This window comes from Taudactylus pleione, unplaced genomic scaffold (assembly GCF_031769625.1).
Source record: "Taudactylus pleione unplaced genomic scaffold, aTauple2 ptg000205l, whole genome shotgun sequence".
NCBI classification, from domain to species: Eukaryota; Metazoa; Chordata; class Amphibia; order Anura; family Myobatrachidae; genus Taudactylus; species Taudactylus pleione.
Genome location: NW_028284607.1, coordinates 4,819,815 through 4,842,541, shown reverse-complemented (window position 1 = coordinate 4,842,541; position 22,727 = coordinate 4,819,815). Strand labels below are relative to the sequence as shown.

Below are 22,727 nucleotides of genomic sequence, written 5' to 3'. Positions count from 1 at the left end.
GCATTTGTTGCAAAGTTTTGGAGCTATACAAAACTCTATATATATATATTATACACATATATTAGAGTGTACAAAGCAACACAGTTGAAGAATATTTACACTGAAGGAAAAAATTTAAATATTGCTCGATGTTTTACTACAGACTCCATGGGTTTCACAGAACCGCAGGTTAAAACTCAAGAAATTATTTAAGTTTTCAGTCTATAACAGTATGCTGGCCTTTACAAAGAGCCTATTTTAGTATTTTGCAAAAAAATCTTAAAAATAGTGATTATCCTAGATGATATGATAATCTAGACATCTAGGAATTCCCCTCCGGTCACAATTGTTAAATAGATATGCTATAATGAAAAATTCACGCGTTCTCTTAACTGAAATAAGGCGCCTATAAGATTATAACAGGATCATACATATAGGGTGAGGAATAAGACAAGCATGTGTTGTTCAAAACAGGACTAGATTTGTTGTGAGGCTCCCATGAGGTAGTAATACTATATCGTTTACACAAAATATGGTATGTTCAATTACCCATCTTCGTATGGAGTAAATCCATACGCATCTGATGATACTATAATAAGTGTATTACAATCATCCCTATTGGTAGCAGCATATAGATTATTGCCCATATCCCATTGAACAGCAGCATACGATCAAGATATAGGATGGGTGCATGTCTTCCAAGAAGAAGTTGTTGTTGTATTGTTTACATAGAATATGATAGATTCAGTATTGGAGTGCCCAATTTTTTTTTTCTCCTTTGCCCTTGAAAAATACTAAAATAGATGTACAAGTACATTAATTCCAGGGAGCACCACCAACACATTGAACCCAGAATAATAACTTGTTACAGTAGGTTAATAGATTAAAATATATCAATACTATTCCTGTCTGGGTTCCATTTCCCATTCCCCCTTTCCCTATTTATATAGTGACTTTACAAAGAGCCATGTGAGAGACACTTGATAACATGGGGTGTTAGGTAAGGGGATTCTGAAGCAAGAACTTAATTAGGTCAATTATAATTTTATATACGATCTTCCCCTATACTTCCCATCCTCCGTTTTAAAATATAAAGCCTAATGGATAGGCAACCATTTAAAAAAATAGATGTATATTAGACAGGAAATAAAGAAACAATAGGGCAGAAATGCAGAGTCCCCCAGATGGACTAGAGAAAGACATTAACAGCAAGTACAAAAAGAAAACCCCACTTATTTTCTCATCCTCCATCTGAGTGACCCTGCCCACCATGAGGATGTTTCAAAACCATTCCTAGAGGAGAGTATGTTCAGATAACGCTGAATCAAAAACTTTCCAAAGCAAGAATCTACATATGACAGAATTTTGTTAAAGTGTGGACAGACCACGTTGTTGCCTGACACACCTGCTCAGCTGAGGCTCCATATCTGGTCACCAAAGATGCACAAACCAATCTAATGGAATGAGCAGAGATCTGGGAAGGAGTAGGTTACCATCTGTATAATTCTGCTGCCTAGCTGATCTAATACATCTGACTGTGCCCTGTTTTGTTTGTTTCTGTGATTCACATAGATCAAACAAACTGTTTTCCTGGGACTTTGTTCTTCTCAGATAAATCTTTAGAGCTCTTTCTTCATCCAGCAAGACCACCTAATCCTGCTTGGTGGAATCTTCTGAATCCTAAATACTAGAATAACAAATTCCTGGTTTAGATGAAAAATAGATACAAGCATCGGTTGGAAAGATGGGTAGTCTGCAATACTACCCACCCCATCCTCATGGAACACTAGAAACGAAGTTCTGCAAGACAGTGTCTACTCCTTCTAGCTGGAGGGATTGCTAACTATCTTCCAGATCAGGCATGTCAAACTCAAAATACCAACTGGGCCGAATAAGCAAGGTCTATGTGTGCGTGGGCTGCAACAACAACAACAAAAAAAAGTCTTATATGCAATTATGAAAAGTTTACTATTAATAAAAACCAATGCAGTGGCCCCTGTAGTAGTGCCCCTTATGCAATTCCACCATTAGAGCCTCTTTTGCAATGCCCCCTGAATTTGTGTCCATTATGCAGTGCCCCCAGTAATGACCCTAGTAGTGCCCCTTATGCAGAACCCCCAGTAATGGTCCTAGTAGTGCCCCATTAATGCCCCTTATGCAGAGCCCCCAGTAATGTCCCTAGTAGTGCCCCTTATGCTGTGCCCCCAGTAATGCCCTTAGTAGTGCCCCTTATGCAGAGCCCCCAGTAATTCCCCTTATGTTGTGCCCCCAGTAATGTCCCTTATGCAGAGCCCCCAGTAATGCCCTTTGTAGTGCCCCTTATGCAGAGCCACTTATGTTGTGCTCTCAGTAATGCCCCTTATGCTGTGCCCCCTCCCAGTATAGAACAGGCCCCCACTCACCTGTCTGTGCAGTACTTGCCTTTCTTCATGAGGGCCGCTGGGCACCCCCTCCAGTCCACGCCGTCCCGCGTAGATGTTGCCTGGATCTAATTAGATCCAGAGCGGCAGGCGCTTGCTCCGCTCATCGCGGGCAACGTGGATGACGTCACCCGCACGCTGCATCACTAGGAATGCTGGCCTCTGAAGCGATCAGAGGCTTCTGATCGCTTTAGAAACCAGCGTTGCCAGCTTGTAAAGTAAACACCGCCCGATCTGAACTGAGCTCCAATCGTGGCATGGGTGTGGGCCGCATATAATATATATGCGAGCCCACACTCTCGGGCCGAATAAAATGTTTATTCGGGCCACATGGTTGACATGCCTGTACTAGGTATTTAATCGTATCTCAAAACGACTCCAAATGCTCAAATGGAAGGGAGTTGAAGAGTTGCTAGAATCAGGTTAAGATCCTATAGCTCTAATGAAGGAACATATGGAAGCTGCATATGTATAACTCCCTGCAAAAACGTTCTGATCTGAAAATAAACTGATAATGCTGATACTTGAACCCTTTAAAGGAAATTCGACGCAATCGTGTATCCAACTCAGATTTTAGGAACATAAACTAGGCAGTCTGAAATATGTATGCACCCAATTCCTCTCACACAATCCCAAATACATCTTCCAGATTCTATACAGATCTGTACAGCTGGCTTCCTAACAGTAAAAAAAACCCTGCTAATCTAAATGACTATACTGTATGCTGCTATCCTTGAATCATTTAATTAAAAAAAAAAAAAAAAACCTAAAAAGGAGGGAGTGTAGGAAGCTTATAAACAAAATCATAATGAACTTAAATGCTAATTTCCTACCACAATTCCCTAACACTCCCATGGTGTGCAGTGTCCCCTAGATGGAGGAGAAGGAGAAATGTTTACAGCTCTCCAGTGTTTTATTTTACCTGCTGCTCCACTGCTAATATTGCTATCAGTGTAACACTCATGGATCAGGAATGAAGTAAAACATGGCCTATGGCACTGCAGAGTTACAAAACTATGAAAGGGACTTGCAAAAGTTGAAGTTAAAAAGAAGATCTTCTGATGCAACAGCCTACAAACATGGCACATCACATATAGTAACAATATAATAGTGGTGTTGCGCTAATAGAAAATACTGTATATCAAACTCTTAATCACTTGACATGCCTGAAATAAAGATCAATATGCCAAATCTACGTAATTATCTTTTATATAATATGAATGGAATAAAACAGTAACATATTGAAATACATAAGGCAAAATTCCCTCCAAAGTTATTTGTTGCGATGTATTAATATATGCATAAAAACAGGATTTTGGTACTTACCGGTAAATCTGTTTCTCTGATTCCACAGGGCACACTGAAGTGGATCGAGAAGAGCCTGGCACTTTAAAAATTTCTAAAGATGTGACTGGCTCCTCCCCCTCTTACCCCATCAGCCCCAGTTAAAAAAAACTTAGCCCGAGAGGAGACTGAGGAAACACATAAAGGAGAAGGAAAAGCCAATAAGGAAATGAGCACAGCTGCGAACCAATCACACTGCGCGGTATACAGCAGTCACACCATGAACAACAACACACTTAAGCAATGAGGGCAGAAGAAAACAACCACAATAGGTAACTTAACACAGGAAACAGCGCTGGGAGGGCGTCCAGTGTCCCCCATGGAATCGGAGAAACCAGATTTACCGTTAAGTACCAAATCCTGTTTTCTCCTTCCATCACTAGGGGACACTGGAGTTACAACACTGAGGACGTCCCAAAGCCCCCATCGTGGGAGGGAGAGTGCTGTGCCACTCTGCGACCAAATACTAGCATCTGAGCCCGCAAAGGTATCAAACCTGTAAAACCTTACAAAGGTATGAAGAGAGGACCAAGTAGCTGCCCTACAATTGAGAAGCGAAGGCCCAAGTAGTACCCACTGAGCACGTAGAACGCGCAGAAATGGAAATGGGCGGGGGTGGATCCATCTTGCTAAAGTCTGCTTAGACTCCGGCCAACCCCACTTGACTGCATCATAAAAGGACAAAAAGAGCATCAGTCTTACGGATCTCCTCAGTGTGAGATACATAAATTTGTAGGACACGCAACACATCCAGAGGGTCTGAGGATCCCGACGAATTACATTAGTGCCGGAACCACAATAAGTTAATTAATGTGGAAAGCCGACACCACCTTATGCAAAAAGGACAGGCAGGTACATGGTACAGCTTGGTCCTCATGAAAAAACAAGTATGGAGACCAGCAAAAAAAGGCGCCCAATTCTGAACTCCCATAGCGGAAGCAGGCGCCAGCAACAAGATCAGTTTCCAGGTAAGGTATTTCAAGTTAATCTCAGCCAAAGGTTCAAAGAGCATGGACTGAACAAAAGAAAGGTTAAGATCCCATGGGGATGTAGGCACAACAAAGGGAGGTTGTACACGAAAAAACTCCCTGGAGAAAAATCTGAACCTTGGGAAGCAGCGCCAGTGGATGCCGAAAGAAAACCGATCATGCAGAAACCTACACCTTATGGGAACCCAACCGAACCCCGCATCCATGCCTCTTTGTAGAAAAAGAAGGTGGTAAGGTAAATGGAAAGAAGTAGAGGAACCACGCAGCTCACACCAGGACACATAATATTTCCAATTTCTATGGTAATGTGCCGATATGACCGACTTACGAGCACGAAGCATGGTCTGCATCTCCTTCCTTGGAATTCCCTGATTTCTTAAAATGGCGGTTTGAACAGCCACGCCATCAAACGAAGTCTACGTTAATCGTGGTGAACAAAAGGGCCCTGCTGCAGAAGGTCTGATCGAAGCGCAAGATGCCAAGGATCGTCCGCCAGGAGATCCGAGTACCAAGCTCGGCGAGGCCAATCCGGAGCCACCAGAATGGCTGTCACCGATTCGCGCTTGAGCACTCATGGAATTAGAGGGAAAGGAGGAAACTGATACACCAGATCGTATGGCCAGGATAGAGAGAGAGAGCGTCTGCTCCTACCGCCTTGGGATCCCTCGTCCTGGAGCTATACAGAGGTAATTGCTGATTGTTCCTGGAGGTCATGAGATCTATCTGAGGAACGCCCCAACAGAACACCAGGCGCCGAAAGACCTCGGGATGGAGAGCCCATTATCCTGGATGAAGATCTTGCCGACTGAGGTAGTCTGCTTCCCAGTTGTCTACTCCCGGAATGAAGATTGCAGAGATGGCCGGGACATTTTTTTGTGCCCATCTGAGAATGTGTCTTGCCTATCGCATTGCCATGCGGCTGCGAGTCCCCTCCTTGGCGACTGATTATGCCATGGCTGTGGCGTTGTTCGATAGGATATGAACCGGTGTCCCCCGTAACAGAGGAGCCGCTGCAATGAGAGCTAGAAGGCTCGCAGTTCCAGGACACTGATTGTCAAGAGAGACTACCTGGCATATCCAGCGTTCCTGGAACTGGTTGTTCAAAGTCACTGCCCCCAAACCATGGAGACTGGCGTCCGCGGTCAGCAGAACCCATTTCCAAATGCCGAATCAACGTCCTGCCAGTAGGTGATCCATCTGGAGCCACCAAAGCAGGGAAATCTGAGTTTGCAGAGACAAGGTTACCATCTGCAGGGGAGATCCGGACCATTGTGAGTTTGGAGTACTAGACGTACTGTCCTGGATAGCCGGTGCCTTGTCCGGAGGGATGGAAACTTTGCAGTAACAGTGTCCAGAATCATCCCCAGGAACAGAAGCAGTTGAGATGGTATCAACTGGGATTTCTGGAAATCGATAATCCAGCTGAATTGAATGAGGAACTGGTGTGTCAAAGCTACATATGTTCCAGTAGATTTTCCCTCGACGATGCTTTGACGAGAAGGTCATCCATGTATGAGACAATGTTGACTCCCTGTGTGCGAAGATTGGCAATCATCGCCATTACCTTGGTGAAGACCCTGGGAGCTGACGATAGGAAAAACACCAGGGCCTGAAACTGGTAATGGGAATCCAGAATCGCAAAGCGAATAAATGCTTGATGCGGTTTCCAAATGGGGATGTGAAGATACACATCCTTGATGTCTAATGAGACCAGATATTCCGCCTCTTCCAAACCATCACTGACTGGAGGGATTCCATCTTGAATCTGTGATAATACAGATAAAGGTTTAAGGATTTTAGGTTCAATATGGGTCGGACCGAAACACCTGGCTTGGGGACTATGAAAAGTTTTGAGTAGAAACCCTGGTTCCTTTGGGGAGTCGGAACTGGAATCAGGACCTCTGAGGCCAAAAGTCTGTCGATTACCTGCTGAAGGACCAAACGTTTCTCTGGATCGACAGGCAGACCTGTGGTAAAAAAACTAACTGGAGTAAAGGCAAGTCGATCTTGTAGCCTTGACCGACCAAGCTGCTAAACCAGGAACCTGAAGACATCTTGGGCCAGACCTCTGCAAACCCCAGAAGACAAGCACCCAACTTGGAGTCCCCCAGGTGGGACAGTAGCCAGTCATGCGACAGGCTTGTCGGTAGACTTGGGCTCAGCATGACGAGAGCCGGCAGCTTGGCATCCTCTGTCTAGCACAACCTCCTCTGATAAGGGATGAAGCACCCCTGGGTCTGCCCTGTAATTTTGCGGAAGTGTGAAAGGAACGAAAGGAAGGCCCTTTAAAGGGCTGGCGTGGAGGGGGAGTTGAAGGTGGCAAAAAGTGATCTCTCTAGCCACGGGCGGTGAAAGCACATGTGTCTAGTTTGGGACCGAATAGAATATCACCTGTAAATGGAAGCCCTTCAACCGCAAGCTTGGATTCTGTATCCGTCTGCCAGGAAGGCAGCCATAGGGCTTGACTAGCAGAAACAGCAGAGTTCGAAATCATAGAACTTACCTAGTCTATATCACGCGAAGCTTCTCCCAGGTTTACCGCAGATTCCTGGATATGTTCCGCTAGGGTGATAAGCTACGATCTAGGAGCATTAGATCGTAGACCCTCCGCTAGTTGTTCAGCCCACTTTTCTACCGCCTTGTTGACCCAAAAGCCAACAAGGGCTGGTCTAAGTAAAGCCCCTGCAGCCACGTAGATGGTCTTGAGTGTGACTTCTATTTTGCGATCTGATCTGTCCTTTAGGGTCATAGCACCTGGTACCAGAAGGGTAGTCTTCTTAGAAAGGCGAGAGGCCAAAGAGTTCACCTGCGGAGGAGTTTCCCATCTACTCCAAATATCTAGAGGAAAAAGGATACAGAGACAGAAAACGACGCGGAAGTAGAAACTTCCGATCTGGATGTTTCTAGGCAGCTGCCATCTGTTCGTCTTATTTCAGGGAAAACGTTAAGAAACCTAAATCCACTGTTACCTTTCCAAACAGGTCTGCATCCACTGATTCCGGAACATCTGTATCAGACACCTGAAGTACCTCACGAACTGCGAGAATCAAAGCCTCCACTCCTTGCGATGGTGGTTCTGGTTCGTGAGAGAAGACTTCCACATCAGAGTCCTCCTGTTCCCGTGAAGAATCATTTCCATTAGATTCTTCCTCAGACTGGAGAATCACCGGCAAAGTAAGTTTTCTGGGCTGCTGGCTGACGCCGACATTCGATTGTCTGGAAGAACTCATCATATGTATCAAACTGTCTACCGAACGGGATAAACCTTGTGCCCACTTATTGGTTGCAAAAGAGGGTTGGGAAGTACTGGGATCTACCCGAGCAGCTTCCCTTTCCCTTCTGGAGGCAGCTAACGCAGAAGTTAAATCCGCCATAACATCAGTAAAATATTGCATCCAGGATGGAAGCATATTCACACCCTGCAGAACAATAGACTGTTCTGCATCACACACGATATAGGGGATTTCCCTCTGAACGTGCATGTGTGAATTATTTCTTGTATTTAGAGCAAGCAAATACTTTTTTTGATTTCTTCTCTGCTACTCTAGCTGTCATATTTGCATACAGCCAGCTACACATTCTGCACACCCACCAGCCTGAAGCACAGGACAGAATGGAAGGAAGATAGGAATAAATGGAGAGGAGCAGGCCACAGACAAGCTCCCACCTTATGGGGGCTTACAAACCCCTAATTTTGGACTGGCTCCCCAGCGTCCACGGCAACACAGCAGAGCCTGCAGCACCAGCGCGCCAATTGCAGGAGAAGGCTGCGTTTGTATAATGTCCGCCTGCCTAAGCTCCACCCCCTATGATGCGGGTCTCCGGCCGGAACGCATGGGGGCTATACTTCTCCCCACCGGCATCCACCACCATCGTGGACTGTGGGGAGAAGCAGGGAGATACGTGACCAAGCCGCAGGATTACCGTGCTGTACAAGGGCCGCCTGCTCTCCTCCTTGTATCGGGAGTAGAGCTGTCGCTACCTATCAGTGCAGGCACAAAGTGCCGCACTGAGAGCCCAGACTTAATGTTCCTGCTAGTCAGGAGCGCTGCGTATACTCACCCGTCTGCTGCGGCTTGGGGTACTGGGCTGAAGAGGAGTGAGGACCGGCACACTTGCAGGCTTTTGCCGTGGCAGGTATCACTTGTCTAATCAGGGCACCGGACACTGATAGCAGTAGCCGTGGCGGTGCCCTCTCCAATGGCTCCCACGTAGCAGGCAGGCTGTCGCAGAAAGCAGCCTGCCTGTCCTCAGCAAAACATGGCATTAAAATAAATAAAAATACATTTCAATAGGGCTGGAGACATCCCACAATGCTCCAGCTTGTCTCGGACCTTTTCACAAAGATAATTCTAATCTTTACTCATCAGATCTCAGACCTCTGGGTCTGTGGCGATATTTGCCTGAGTGATACTCTTTGAAGTGCTTCTCTGTGGTTCCTCCCACTACAGCGGAGCGAGCGACTCCCAACCAGCCCTGCCGGAAAATCACACAGCAGCCCTGCCTATATCTTTTGCTCCTCTACTGCACGTACCTTCTTGGAGCCGGTGTTAACAGTGAAATGTGCCTGTGCTTAAATTTTATTTACAAACTACAACAATATCACTGTAATAATTAAATGCATTGTTATTTTCTATGAATCATTTTTTTTCATTTTCATTAAATGACCTTCAATTGTTCGGTTATTAGCCAAATTTTAGTAGCTCTTCAGGAGGTTTAATTTTTCTAAAGTAGCTCACACCTCGATTAAGGTTGGCGACCACTGCTCAATGCCTAGCAATAAAGCGGTGAGGTCTGGAGAATGCTGGTGCTGAATAAAAAGCACATTTCATTCTGATTAACTTGACACAGAAGGTAAATCAACATATTAATACAGAGAGCTTAATGAAAGTGCAGGAGTCTGGAAGAAACCTGCCTAAAACAACGCCACATTGTATAAAGACTGTTCAGGATTAAATGCTGTCAAGCAGACGTAGTATTAAAATGAAGCAAACATCAAACAGTGAAGTGATGGCATCTGCTCAGTTTATCAGTCGATCTTTTCTCTCTAGCAAACCTAGTACAATAATACAGATATCCATCACACAATCAATGATTCTTGCAGGCAACAGTCTGATTTATTATAACAAAAGAAATACAATTTAAAAGATGTGTACAAAATATGCCTGATCACATCAAGCATTAACTCGTATACATGTTATTACTAGGTTACATGCTTGCGCATCACAAAGCTCTCCATTCAGAGAGCACCATCACAAGGGGCATGATAGTCACTCTGTGTCATTAGTGTACTCATGCTGACAGGATTCAGAGCTGCAAAGAAAAAGGGTATTGAACTCTTAACATCTGTCTTAAGTTCTACACAGTATATATACCATAACTGGCTGATTTAAAAGCCGCCAGTATTATACCAGCTTATAAATCAGTAGCGGCCATCATGCAGGAGTACAATACTTCTCAAGCAGTTCCGTTTACTGGCCCCATGGAAATACATTACTGGTCCAGTTCTTTGCATAGATGTGAAGATGATGCTGTGCCTATGCAGCTGAGAGGCAGGCTTGCCGAATGCTCTGTGCCCATGTTGTTAGCAGGGCTGTAAGAGAGTGCTTGTCAGGAAGCTGAAGGAGTTTGGAGGTCATATAGCGGTACACGGACTGCAGGAATGGGTTAGCTTCTGCAAAAGAAAGCTACTATCACAACTAAGTACATGGAACACAAAACAGACCACAATGTATTATTCTAAAGCTATATGAATATAAAATACAACAACAGTCTTTTAAAGTCATCCTAAAAGCTCTAGCTATGATGCCTGGCACTTCCATTCATGTATATTCCAGAGTTCCAACTCCTTATTTTTAAGTGGAAACATTCTTTTGGTTGATTATTTCCAACAGTTGGTAACTTTATCTTTGTATAGTAAGATACATTCTATTGAGCCTGTATCATTAGTTTTCAGAGCATTTTTGGCTCAGAAAGTAGCAACACACTGAAGTTACATGAATGAGAAATCTAACTGGAACATTACCATATTGCCGGGGATTGTCCATCCAAAGGGGGCTCTGCTCAGGATAATCCGCTGGCACACTCAGCTGCAGAGGAGGTACACTTGGAAGGTTTTTGTCATCTAGGTTTAGGAAAATATTAGTTACTATGATGAAAGAAATGGCGTTATTACCCAGCAACAAGGAGCACGGTGGACCAAAATTCCCTGAAAAAATTTTTACACTCTAATAATTGTTTTTTTTTTTACATATTAAAAAAAGCCATGTAATAAGAAGTATATCTTATGATTATGTAGCTCGAAGAACCACCTTAATCAGCAATGGCTATTGATGTTAGTGGTCAACAACATATGGGCAGACATCGCCATTGTGGTCCCAGCTTCCATCCCCATAGCACCACCACTACCTCTTGGAGAAGCTCTAGTTCCTGGATACATAGTTGAAGTTACTATTTTTCTTTCAGTTTAGAGTCGGTTAAAACATGAAATTTTGACAGTTACATTGTGGATAGCATAATCCCGACGGCAAAATGCAGACATGGTTTAAATGCTAATTAAAACATTTTAGCCGGGTCAGCATTATAGCTTTACATTTAATGGTAAAGCACAATATTTAAAGATATAATGCCGAACGGTTAAAGTGCTTTATTTAGAATTAGTATCTCGCCAACATCATGCAATCGAGATTCCACTGTCCACATTCTAACCGTCGACAAAGTAACTACTTCCCTTTGCCCATTCTTCCTTGCAAGCACTGCTTCAGTTCACTGACTTCTGATGTCATTTGTTCATGCACAGCATACCTAAGGTCCCACCACAGTATCTTAATGGGGTGGAGTTCTGCACTTTGACTTGACTATTTCAAACAAACACTCTTCATATAATTGTAGACTTCTTGGTTTTTAATGGGAAAAAACATTTTGTTTATAATTTGTATTCAAAAAGTGGAAGAAAATTCTAAACCTAGCAGTTTGGCATGTAAATAATACTAGCAGAGTTTCAAGACGACTCAGTGACGCCAGACATTCAGAGGTCTATTTACTAAGCAGTGTTAGGAGACAGAGTGAAAAGTGATAAGGTGCCAGCCAATCAGCTCCCAACTGTCATCTTTCAAACACAGCCTGTGAGATGGCAGTTGGGAGCTGATTGGCTGCCACCTTATCACTTTTCACTCTGTCTCCTAACACTGCTTCAGTAACTAGACCCCTCAGATTCTTGTGCCTGTAGAACAAGCCCAAATGATCACAAACCCCTCCTCTTCCCCTTCCCCCAAACACTATACTTTATTTTTATAAAAACTTAACCCGGTCCACCACTGTTGAAGTGGAAATTCAGTTAGTTGGTATGGGAACATCCCTGCCTATCCCTGGTAGTCTGGTGGACTATTTTTTTTTTTTAAATAAAAAAAACAAACATAATATCAGATATGGGTTACATTTTAATGGCGATTAGTAGAGGATGATTGTTATTTTAGATTCAAATATACGTACACGTTCCAATCCCCACAAAAGTGAGGGGCTGACAAACACTGTCCATGACACAAACACACAATGTGAAATAGTTTCTCTGATTACGCTTTGGTAATACTCACCTAATTTGCAAATAAGATGCACTGTCCCATTATTACTGCAATGCGATGGATCCAGATTAACCAGGAATATGGAGTGTAGTTTTGCAACCTCACCCTGAAGAACATTGGGAATACTCTGTCTTTCATCATCTTCAAACTTTCTCTTTCGTGGAACAACTGTTTGAGCGCTATAAATACAATGAGGCAGTGTTCACAGTTATAATCTCAAAGCAGTGAAGCAGATAGATACTGTAATGTAACTTGCTCTTTTTACTTCTTTACCTACAGTAAATTCTCGGTCATGTTCTTTAAACACATGATTTGAACTGGGTTGGGTACGGCAACCCGACAGTCAGAATCTCGACAAGTAGGCAAATTCCCTAACCCTCACCTTAAATATCAACCAAACCTTTCCTGCAGCCGAACACTTACACCCCCCCCCCCCCCCCGCAGCCTAGCCCTAAACAGTCTAACCCTCCCCCTAGTGCCTAAACCTAACACTTACGGACGGGATTCCGGCGCCGGTATTCTGAGCTCCGGCACCCCGACCGCCAGGATGGGGACTACATCCCATTTGAACCATATATTCCATGAAAATATATTGCAATAAGATATACTTTGCAACTTTTGTTTAGACATCTCGAACATTTTGCTAAAGTATTGGCTGGAATGGTCATTAATATTACTAACAAAATCACTGCCCACTTTTATTTTTCTCCACAACTCAGAGAACTGAAGCTCTGACATTACTTAAGATTTTTTGGAACAGCGAAACAGCAGTGTGGAGTCTGTGGCAATGACAACTCAACTATTGTTTAGTCTCAGTAAAACGCACCAAATTTAACAACTTTTAAAGAACAGTGCATCAAAACAAAATCCACATAAGTCCTAAAGACAAATGGGCAAAAAGATAGGTAAAAGTTACACATTTGTATCTGCAGGATTGTTACAAGGGAGAAAAATTAAAACACACATAACAATCATTGCCAGCATTAATAGTCAAAAATACTTGGTATTAGATAAACTTGCACTAGCTTACGTTATGGGCTGCCCATGTATAGCCGTCATGGCTGGTACAAATGTTCGATACAAAGAGTGGTTAAATACAGGTGATCGGATATTCGCCAGGACCGCATCCAATAGTGGTTGACACAGATACTGCTGCTTTGATGATGGAACAGTTGGGGGAGGGGGAGTTGGCTGAAAGAAAAACAAGAACCAAACCTGTGAACCTCTGTAACCTACAGAGTATCCTCATATCTAGCGTCAATATGCCATTCAGCGCAACTTGCCTGGCGTGAGCGGGCCCAGGTCCCATGATACTCTCCTAGCGTTGGGCGTCTATTTTTTGCTAAAAATGCGTCTAGGTGGCAATGCGAGGAGACTAGGACGCACCAGCAGACTGTGCTGATTAATTTGATATACGACATTGTTTACCTGTGTGCAGCGAAGTCTATATATGAAGCACAACATAACTTGGAATGAAACAAAGCTGCGTCCGCTACATTATAGAGCTTCGTATACAGATACATTTTTGCCAAAACACAAAACGGGACCTGGTACACATCTGTACATAATGTCACTCCCTAAGCCAGTGGTGGCTAACCTTGACACTCCAGATGTTGTGGAACTACATATCCCAGCATGCCTTGCCACAGTTTTAGCATGCCCTAATAGCAAAATGGTAGCAGTGCATGCTGGGATATGTAGTTCCACAACATCTGGAGTGTCAAGGTTAGCCACCAAGGCCCTAAGCGGTTTTAAGCAAACCTGAATTAACACAGAAAAAGAGAACTACTGCAAACAAGAGAATTCATGGAAGGCTGGCTTAACAAAACCACATTGTACTGTAAATTCCCTCGCTAAACTAAACATGCTGCATGTGGACTTTTCATTAGGCTCAGTGCAAAAGGAAACTTGCGAGACCTGAGCGGAAATGTTTTAAGCCTTGGAGAGTGATAAAGTGAAGAGCGATAAAGTGCCAACCAATCAGCTCCTAATTGTTACTTTACAGGCTGTGTGAAAAATGACAGGAGCTGATTGGCTGGTACTTTATCACTCTCCAAGGCTTAGTACATTCTCCCTTCCGGTGTGAGGTGCTGGTCATGTGAACATTATAATACAGCAGTTTTTGGCTTCTCAATTGCACTGTGTTTCTCCAGTGTGCTTCTTGATTAAGCTGGTAGTCAGCCGTAGAGACATTTCTCACCACAGCCATGTCATTCTTCAGCTTCTCCAGAGCAATCTCACATTTCTGCAAAGTCTTCAGGGGGCATCTGTACAAATAAGGAAGATTATAAAAGATAAAAGTAATCAGAAAGAGGGGAAACAATTTTCAGTGAATAAATAACACTGGAAATACACACGCGCCTATACACATCCATATAGCTATACACAAACCCACCTCTTCGATGGATCAGTCAGAATATCCAAGAGACTCTTCATTTTACTCAGATCTTTCTTACGATCTGGGGGACAAATAGGAAAAAGGCAAAAAAAAAAAAAAAAAGGTAAGGATAATTAACTTTTTAAAGTTTACAATTATTAACTGAAAGAACCTGGAACGTTAATAGGAAAACCCTGCTTATAGATGCAGAAGTGTCCCAAAGAACACAGATTACAACACTAGAGACCGTAACAGAAAATACTGCAATGGACCTCCACACACATAGCATAGAATCTTCTATGTATCGTGAAACCATATATATAAAAAAAAAAAAAAAAAGTGCCAGTCGGAACAGCTTCATTTAACAAATTCAATAATCACTTGCAGTTGGGGATTGGGAGGAGAGGAGACTTACCTTCATTCTTATCAATCTTATTGATCATGCGTCTCAATGGCTCTATGTACTTGGATAGTTGTTTTAGCTTTTCAAGATACTGTTGTTCCTCCGACTGGTTGGAGCTTGCAGGGCTCATCACAGAGTTAGGATTACCTGGATAAACCAGAAAATAATTGTAGCCTTACAGCTGATGGAACTTATATCAAACCTATCCTCATGCAAGTTCTAGAGGGAATTCAATTAGACGCAAAAAAGCGAAAACTTAACGTAAGAGATGGGAACGCCTACCGCAGGGTCTCGTCGCAAGCCCGATGGTCGCGATGGTTTTGACCATCGCGACCATCATTTTGGCTGCTCGCTATAGCTGTGGGTGGTCACCCACAGCTATGCGAGCGGCCAGGAGGCCGCTCCAAAAAGGAGCAGGGACGGCCCCGATTCAGAGCGAGCGCTCTGTCAGAGCGTCCGGCTTTGAATCAGGGCCTAGGTTCCTACATTTTTAGCCGAAAATAGGGATTTTGCACAACTTTTCACCTGCTCTGAGATGGTGAAAACAGTTCGCTGGTTTTTGTCTATTGAGTTTTCGCAAATGTGAAAACTTCGGCAATAGGATTGCATGATACGTCGTTTTGTGCGAAAAGTTCGCACCTACAAAACACTTTTTGCCAAAATGTGGCTTTTCATGGCTAATTGAATCCAGCCCATAGTCTAGTTATGGATTGTGACAAAGCAGTCAGTCCTTACAGAAAGATGGTGGACATACGCTTATAGTTCCCCAAACCCCTCCCTTTTTCACCCAGTTATCCCAGGTGAGATTTTATTCCCTAATACGTGTCTCTCCTTACCTGGAGTATTGAGAGGTCCTGGAGAAGGCACACTGAAATTCTGAGGGGTGCGGGCAGAAGCTGGGCTCTGGGAAGGTTGTGGCGATGGGCTGGGCATGAAGCTTGGGGAGGGTGCTGTGCCAGAACTGCAGAAAAGAATAGATTTCACTATAGGACACATTAATGGTAGTCACAGACACACACTAAGGCCTTTAAAACTGGGGACCTGTTTCAGAAATGTAAGCAAACCCGATGTGTGTACATATCCGATGGTACTGGGTCTGTGTAGGTGCAGAACAGGACCTGCGTGCTCGCAGACCCCCTTAGCTGCATTTGAGGGGAGGCGAGCGTAAATGTTCTCCAAAACGTGGGTGTGCCGAGCCCAGGATCTCCGTTGTCGGAAGCAGACTTCATGAACCCGGATGTGCAGTTTCGTCGGACATGCTGAGTGAGTCTCAGCTTATGAGCCTGGCCACAGCAGCAACCATCGCAGAACCAGTGTATACGAACGCTGTGCTTGGACCGCAGAAGCATGCAGGAGGTATCTATTTCCTACAGACCCCTCCTGCAGCATCTGCATTTAGGGCCGTATTCAGTTAGCGGCGAAAACGGTAGTTTTCGCCAACAAAAACTTCGACATTTTCGCCAAAAAACAGGGGAAAAAAAAAAATGGAGAAAAGTTTTCTTCATCCCAGACCAGGCGAAAAAAAATAAAATGCAAAAACCCTAATTTTGGCGAAAAATGTGGGGATTTCTTTCAGAGCCCTTTGGAAACTCCTCTTAATGAATAATTAGCGGGGGAGGGGGGAAAAAAACGTAAGTTGCGTACTTTGACGAAAAACGGCCGCACAAATTTTGGGCGAAAAAAAAAATAATTGAAAATGGTTTTTAACGTATCGGGTCTGATTTTTCGATGGGCGGTATGGATGCGCCAAGTCTTTTAAATATCGTACGCGGTCGCAGGTGTTTTAACGTTTTTTAAAATTGTGTTTTTTATGACACGAAAATATACTTGCATAAATTTTTAACGTACCCCCAATTTACGTGGAACAGTAATTTCCTAGAAAAAAAAATGCTTTCTATCGTTTTTCAACGTTTCTTTTTTCCTGCCCAAAACTTGCACAGTCATTCTTCGGCAAAGTACGCAACTTGAGATTTTTTTTTTACGGTAATTTATCATTAGGAGTTCATGTCAAAAGGGTTCTGAAAGAAATCCCCACATTTTATGCCAAAATTAGAGATTTTGCATTATTTTTCACCTGATCTGTGATGGAGAAAACTATTCTCCATTTTTTTTTTTTTGCCTGTTCCCATTTTCGCCTGTTTTTTGGGCGAAAATTTCGCCGTTTTTTTTTTTTTTTTCGTTTTCACCAATGGCGAAAAAAACGGCTGTTTTCGCCGCTAATTGAATACGGCCCTTAGTTGGACAGTATTGCGCAGCCGCTTTCTTGCAGCTGTGCAATACCGTCCCATCTCTGAATCAGGTCCTAGGGCCACACTTGTGCTTTTCAGGTGACTTGGAGCAGGGAAATGTAAAAAACAAATCATTTTAATTCAAGCAGACATAGATCAGGGTGGATTGCATATTATAATTCTCAGTGACATCAGATGACTTCATTACAAAAAACAGCAAAACTAAACTAGAGAGGATTATATACACAAACATTAGTTACTTCTAATCAACACTTAAAATATCATAAACTTGTAAAATTATCTTTGTATTTGAAAACAATTTTCTTCAACATTAGATCTGTAGAAAAAGTCTAAAGCTGGGTACACAATATACGATGGTGCGACGCAATGTAACGACAGTGCGCACCGTACACACTGCACAATCCGGTGTACGACGGCACAATGTATCACTATATGCTGCATGTAACAGCACCGCATCATCCCACTCGCTATGCAGAACAGCAGATGGGACGGACGACAGTTGTTAATGACGGATCGGACGTACACACTATACGATGTGTACAATGTATTGTTTCGATCCACGTCAGAACAATATATTACACGATATATTATATATAGTGTGTACCCAGTTTTAGGCTGAAATTCCAAGTTTAGGTAGAATTACACAACTTTCTACTTCAGGGTCCATAGGGTATCCACAGGATACCTTGGGGTATAGGTGTGACGTCAGTCGCAGGGCACCAAAGAGTTAAGCTTTCAGCCTCCCAGGATGCACTAGGTCCCCCTCCTATACCCCGCCCCCGGGCCAAGGCACCTCAGTTTAGTTTGGTGCCCGGCCGGAGTCGGGTGCACCTGTTGGAGTGGGGGCTAGAAGAGCCCCTGAAGCTTTTTCTTCATGCAGCTGTGGCTGCACATCTGGATGAACAGCATGGACTGTCAGTCCTGACGTCCATGCTGTCTTCCCTACACCCCGCCGGTACCAGAACGCCGGTACTGATCCGGGGATGCTGGTGGGCGTCTGGGGTCACAGCTAGCGGTGACCCCAGATGCTCCGGACCATGGCCGGATTCAAGGGGGACAGAGGTAAGCAGCGGGGTCCCGCGGTGGGTCCCCGCTGATCACATGGTCCTAAGTCCCCAGGCAGGGGGCTCCCTGGGGACTGGCTGCAGCGTGGAGCCAGGCGACCAACCTGCGCTTCCACTACCCCCTGGGACAGCGGACCGCAGCAGAGCGGTAGCGCTGCGGCGTCCCAGGGGTTAAATGCATGCCAGGGGAGCGCGCCTTCCCTGTCTCACAGCCGGCGCCTCCCCCGCTGCACACAGCCCTCTCTGCATGCTGCCGACTGGTCCTGTGTCAGCGCTCCTCCCCCAGGCCAGCCTCCTCTCTGCTCCTCGGCGGCCATCTTCTCCAGAACGCATGGTGAACGCTGCTGGAAGCGCTGGACGGAAGCATCGTGGTCTGGGTCCCCCCGCATACCTCTCCTCCGCTGTGGCTCAGGTCTGTGTATGCAGCGCTGTGTCCTACCAGGCCCTGTGTCTGTGTAGTTGAGTAATCAGCGCTGTTAGTGCAGGAATTGTTATTTCTCTGCATTGTATGTGACTGTGCTAGCGCTGCCTGTAACTTTTCTTCTCTAAACTGTCAGCTTTATTACTGTCCCTGTTCTTCTGCTAAAGCCCTTGCGGTGCGGTGCTGCAGGGTGGTCTCTCGCCTATTTAATACTTAATTGGTGAGAGAGGTCACATACGTGGTGCCATCATGTCTGAAAGTGATTTTCCCCTCCGGCTACAGTGTACCACGTGCAAAGTACCGTTAGCGGAGGGGGAGGGTAGCGCGGAGGGCCTTTGCCGGCAGTGTTTGTCCATGGCGCGGCCTATTACGGTTACAGCACCGGTACAGGAGCCGCCCTGGGCTTGTTTCGCTCAGGCGTTAACAGCTTTAGTGGGCCAGTTAGCTCCGCAGCCCACGTTTACTCCGATGGGTTTGTCCCAGCAGTCTGTGGTGTCGTCACCCATGCAGGGGTTCCCACGACAATTGGTGGTACCCCACAGTCTCCCTATTTCCCCGCTCCCGGGTTCTCAGGAGCCAGCGTGGGTTAACTCCCTGACGAGTTCTGTACAGCACTTTTCGGATGTGTTGCAAGGGGAGTCTGTGATGCGGCCTCATAAAAGGCCGGTGGCGTCTCTGTCCGCTCCTTATGAGGATGACGAAGGGACGTCTGATGATGGGGAGATTCTGGATCCTTACGATCAGGAACCTCTCCATGCTAAGGACGCTGATGCTAAGTCCAAAGTATATATTCCTGGACTTATTCGGGCGGTCCGCACAGCTTGGTGATTGAGGACGAAGTTCCCCCAGCGGCTAAATCTAAGTATGCCTTTTTCAAAGATGTGAAGGGCGATGCCACAGTCTTTCCTCTTTCGGGTCAGTTGGTGGACCATTTAGAGGAGGCGTGGAAACAACCTGGCAAAAGATACCAGCCGCAGAGACGCCTGGCGGTGGCTTATCCGTTCGCGGATAATTATTTTGCTAAGTGGGAATCCCCTCCACAGGTGGATTCTCACGTGACCCGTCTTGTCCGTAGTGCCACATTGCCGATGCCATCCATGTCCTCCCTTAAGGATGCTACGGACCGCAAGGTAGAAATCTGCCTGAAGTCCGCTTATTCCCTTGCAGGGGGGGCAGCACGGCCGGCTATGGCCATTTGCTGGGTTGCCAGAGCGATGGAGCGCTGGGCGGATTCATTAGAGGCTTCTTTTGAATCCGACTGTCCGGCCGAACAGGCGGAGTTGATTGGCAATCTCCGTGATTCGGCCACCTACATCAACGAGGCGGCTCTAGACATTAGTACTCTGGTGTCTAGAATTTCTTCAGCAGCGGTGGCTGCTCGTCGCACCTTGTGGCTGCGATCCTGGAAGGCGGACGCAGATTCCAAGAAAGGTCTGGAAGCGTTGCCGTTTACCGGAGAAGTTCTCTTCGGTCCGGATCTGGATAAGATTGTGGCCACGCTGGCGGCAGCCAAATCTGCTTGTCTCCCGTCGGCCGCTGCTCCTTCTGGTTCGGGACCATCGTCCTTTCGGTCATCTAGGGCCCAGGGCAGGCCCAAACCACAGTCGTTTCCTCGACAGGCTGGCCCTAAGAAATCGGTCAAGCCCCGGAAGCAGGCATGGAGTACCAGACGTCCGGCCCCCAAGCCAGATGACAAGCCTGCGGCCTGACGGTCCGGGCCTCCCTTTGGGGGATCCCAGGGTGGGAGGCCGCCTGCTACAGTTCGCCCAGTGTTGGTCGACCACTACGACAGACACTTGGGTTCTGGAGGTGGTTTCCCACGGATACGCCCTCTCCTTCCGGCACAGACCCCCGGCTCGCTTCTTCACCACGGGTCTCCCATCAGACCGGAACAAGGCTACGGAGCTGCGGAAGGTATTGCACACTATGCTCCAGGCTGGAGTTATAGTGGCTGTTCCATTCTCCCAGAGGGACCAGGGTTTCTATTCAAATCTATTTTTGGTACAGAAACCCAATGGGTCATATCGTCCGATTCTCAACCTCAAAGCACTCAACAAGTCTTTGCGGGTCCCGAAGTTTCGGATGGAGACCCTACGGTCCATCATTCTGGCGCTGGAACCTGGGGACTACTTGGTGTCATTGGACATACAGGACGCTTACCTGCATGTCCCTATTCTTTTGCGCCATCAACAGTTCCTCAGGTTTGCAATCCGCAGCGACCACTTCCAGTTTCGGGCGTTACCTTTTGGCCTGGCAACAGCACCACGTGTTTTCACCAAGGTGATGGCGGTCATGGCGGCTTCTCTGCGGCTGCAGGGAGTCCGCATGTTGCCGTATTTGGACGACCTGTTATTGGTGGCAGGATCTCCAGAGCTCCTGTTACGCCACTTGGACCTGACCATTGCACTGCTGCAACGGCACGGCTGGCTAATCAACTGGCAGAAGTCCACTCTAATCCCGTCTCGGAGGATTCTGCATCTTGGAGCCTTATTGGACTCGGGACAGCAAAGGATCTTCGTGACGGAGGACAAGATCTCTGCTTTACAGTCAAGGGTGCGCAGTTGCCTGCACAGCCGCCGGGTGTCCTTACACTCGGCGATGAGGTTACTGGGCTCCATGGTGTCGGTGTTCGACATGGTGGAATACGCCCAGTTTCACTCCAGACCTCTGCAGCACCTGATCCTGTCCAAGTGGAACGGGCTGACTCAGTCTCTGAAGTCCCAGACGATTGTGCTCACCCAGGAGGTTCGTCTGTCCCTTGCGTGGTGGTTAAAGACGACCCACCTCAACAAGGGACGTCCGTTCTGGGTTCCAAATTGGGTCCTGTTGACAACGGACGCCAGTCTTCGGGGCTGGGGAGCAGTTTCGGGTCCACACTTGTTCCAGGGCAGGTGGACGCCGACAGAAGCGGAGCTTCCAATAAATATCTTGGAACTCCGTGCGGTCTTCAATGCTCTCCAGCAGGCACAGCGGTTTCTCCAGGGTCGCCCGGTGCAGGTCCAGTCGGACAACGCTACCACCGTGGCCTACATAAACAGGCAAGGAGGAACTCGCAGTCGGGCGGCTCTCGTAGAGGTCTCTCGGATCCTGGTTTGGGCGGAGCGCAATCTTCCGGCCATAGCAGCGGTCTTCATCCCGGGAGTGCTAAATTGGGAGGCGGACTTTCTAAGTCGCCAGGACGTTCATCCGGGGGAATGGTCCCTGCACCCGGACGTTTTTCAACTACTGGTGGACAGGTGGGGTCTTCCAGAAATCGACCTCATGGCGTCCCGGCACAACAACAAGTTGCCGGTGTACGGGTCTCGCACAAGAGACGAAGGGGCGTCTCTGGTGGATGCTCTGTCCGTCCGGTGGACGTTCCGGTTCGCATACCTGTTCCCTCCGGTCTCCCTTCTTCCACGGGTAATCCGGAAATTCAAACAGGAAGGAGGGACGCTCCTGTTGATAGCTCCCGCGTGGCCCAGACGGCACTGGTTCTCAGACCTTCAGGGTCTGTCCGTGGACAGTCCTCTGCGGTTGCCGCTACGACCGGACCTTCTGTCTCAGGGTCCTTGCCTTCACCCGGACCTGACTCGGCTGTCTTTGACGGCGTGGCTGTTGAGACGGCCATGCTGAGGTCCCGGGGGTTTTCCAGCTCTGTGGTGCGTACCATGTTACGAGCTCGGAAACCGTCTTCCGCGAGGATATACCATCGCGTGTGGCATACGTTCTTCCAGTGGTGTCGACCGAGAGGTTATGCACCGCGGGAGTTTCGTCTGTCTCGGATTCTCGCCTTCCTGCAAGCGGGACTAGATCATGGGCTTCGCCTTGCTTCTTTGAAGGTACAGGTTTCGGCCCTATCTGTCTGGTTTCACCGTAGGATTGCTACAATCCCGGATGTGCGCACCTTTATGCAGGGTGT

At 46.3% G+C, this 22,727-nt stretch overlaps 1 protein-coding gene across 5 annotated transcripts in view; it reads right to left on the bottom strand.

Moving 5' to 3' along the window:
* Positions 1-9,822: 9,822 nt before the first annotated feature.
* The window catches only part of LOC148517986 (mediator of RNA polymerase II transcription subunit 15-like), a 49,010-nt gene continuing 36,105 nt past the window's right edge, over positions 9,823-22,727 (bottom strand). For all 5 annotated transcript variants that reach the window (XM_088477862.1, XM_088477861.1, XM_088477860.1 and 2 more), the window contains 8 exons: positions 15,929-16,053; positions 15,105-15,239; positions 14,708-14,771; positions 14,513-14,579; positions 13,343-13,503; positions 12,325-12,491; positions 10,758-10,856; positions 9,823-10,406 (listed from right to left, as the gene is read on the bottom strand). In XM_088477862.1, coding sequence (XP_088333988.1) covers positions 10,270-10,406; positions 10,758-10,856; positions 12,325-12,491; positions 13,343-13,503; positions 14,513-14,579; positions 14,708-14,771; positions 15,105-15,239; positions 15,929-16,053 — 955 coding nt within the window. In that variant the 3' untranslated portion in view covers positions 9,823-10,269. The remainder of the gene's footprint in view (positions 10,407-10,757; positions 10,857-12,324; positions 12,492-13,342; positions 13,504-14,512; positions 14,580-14,707; positions 14,772-15,104; positions 15,240-15,928; positions 16,054-22,727) is intronic.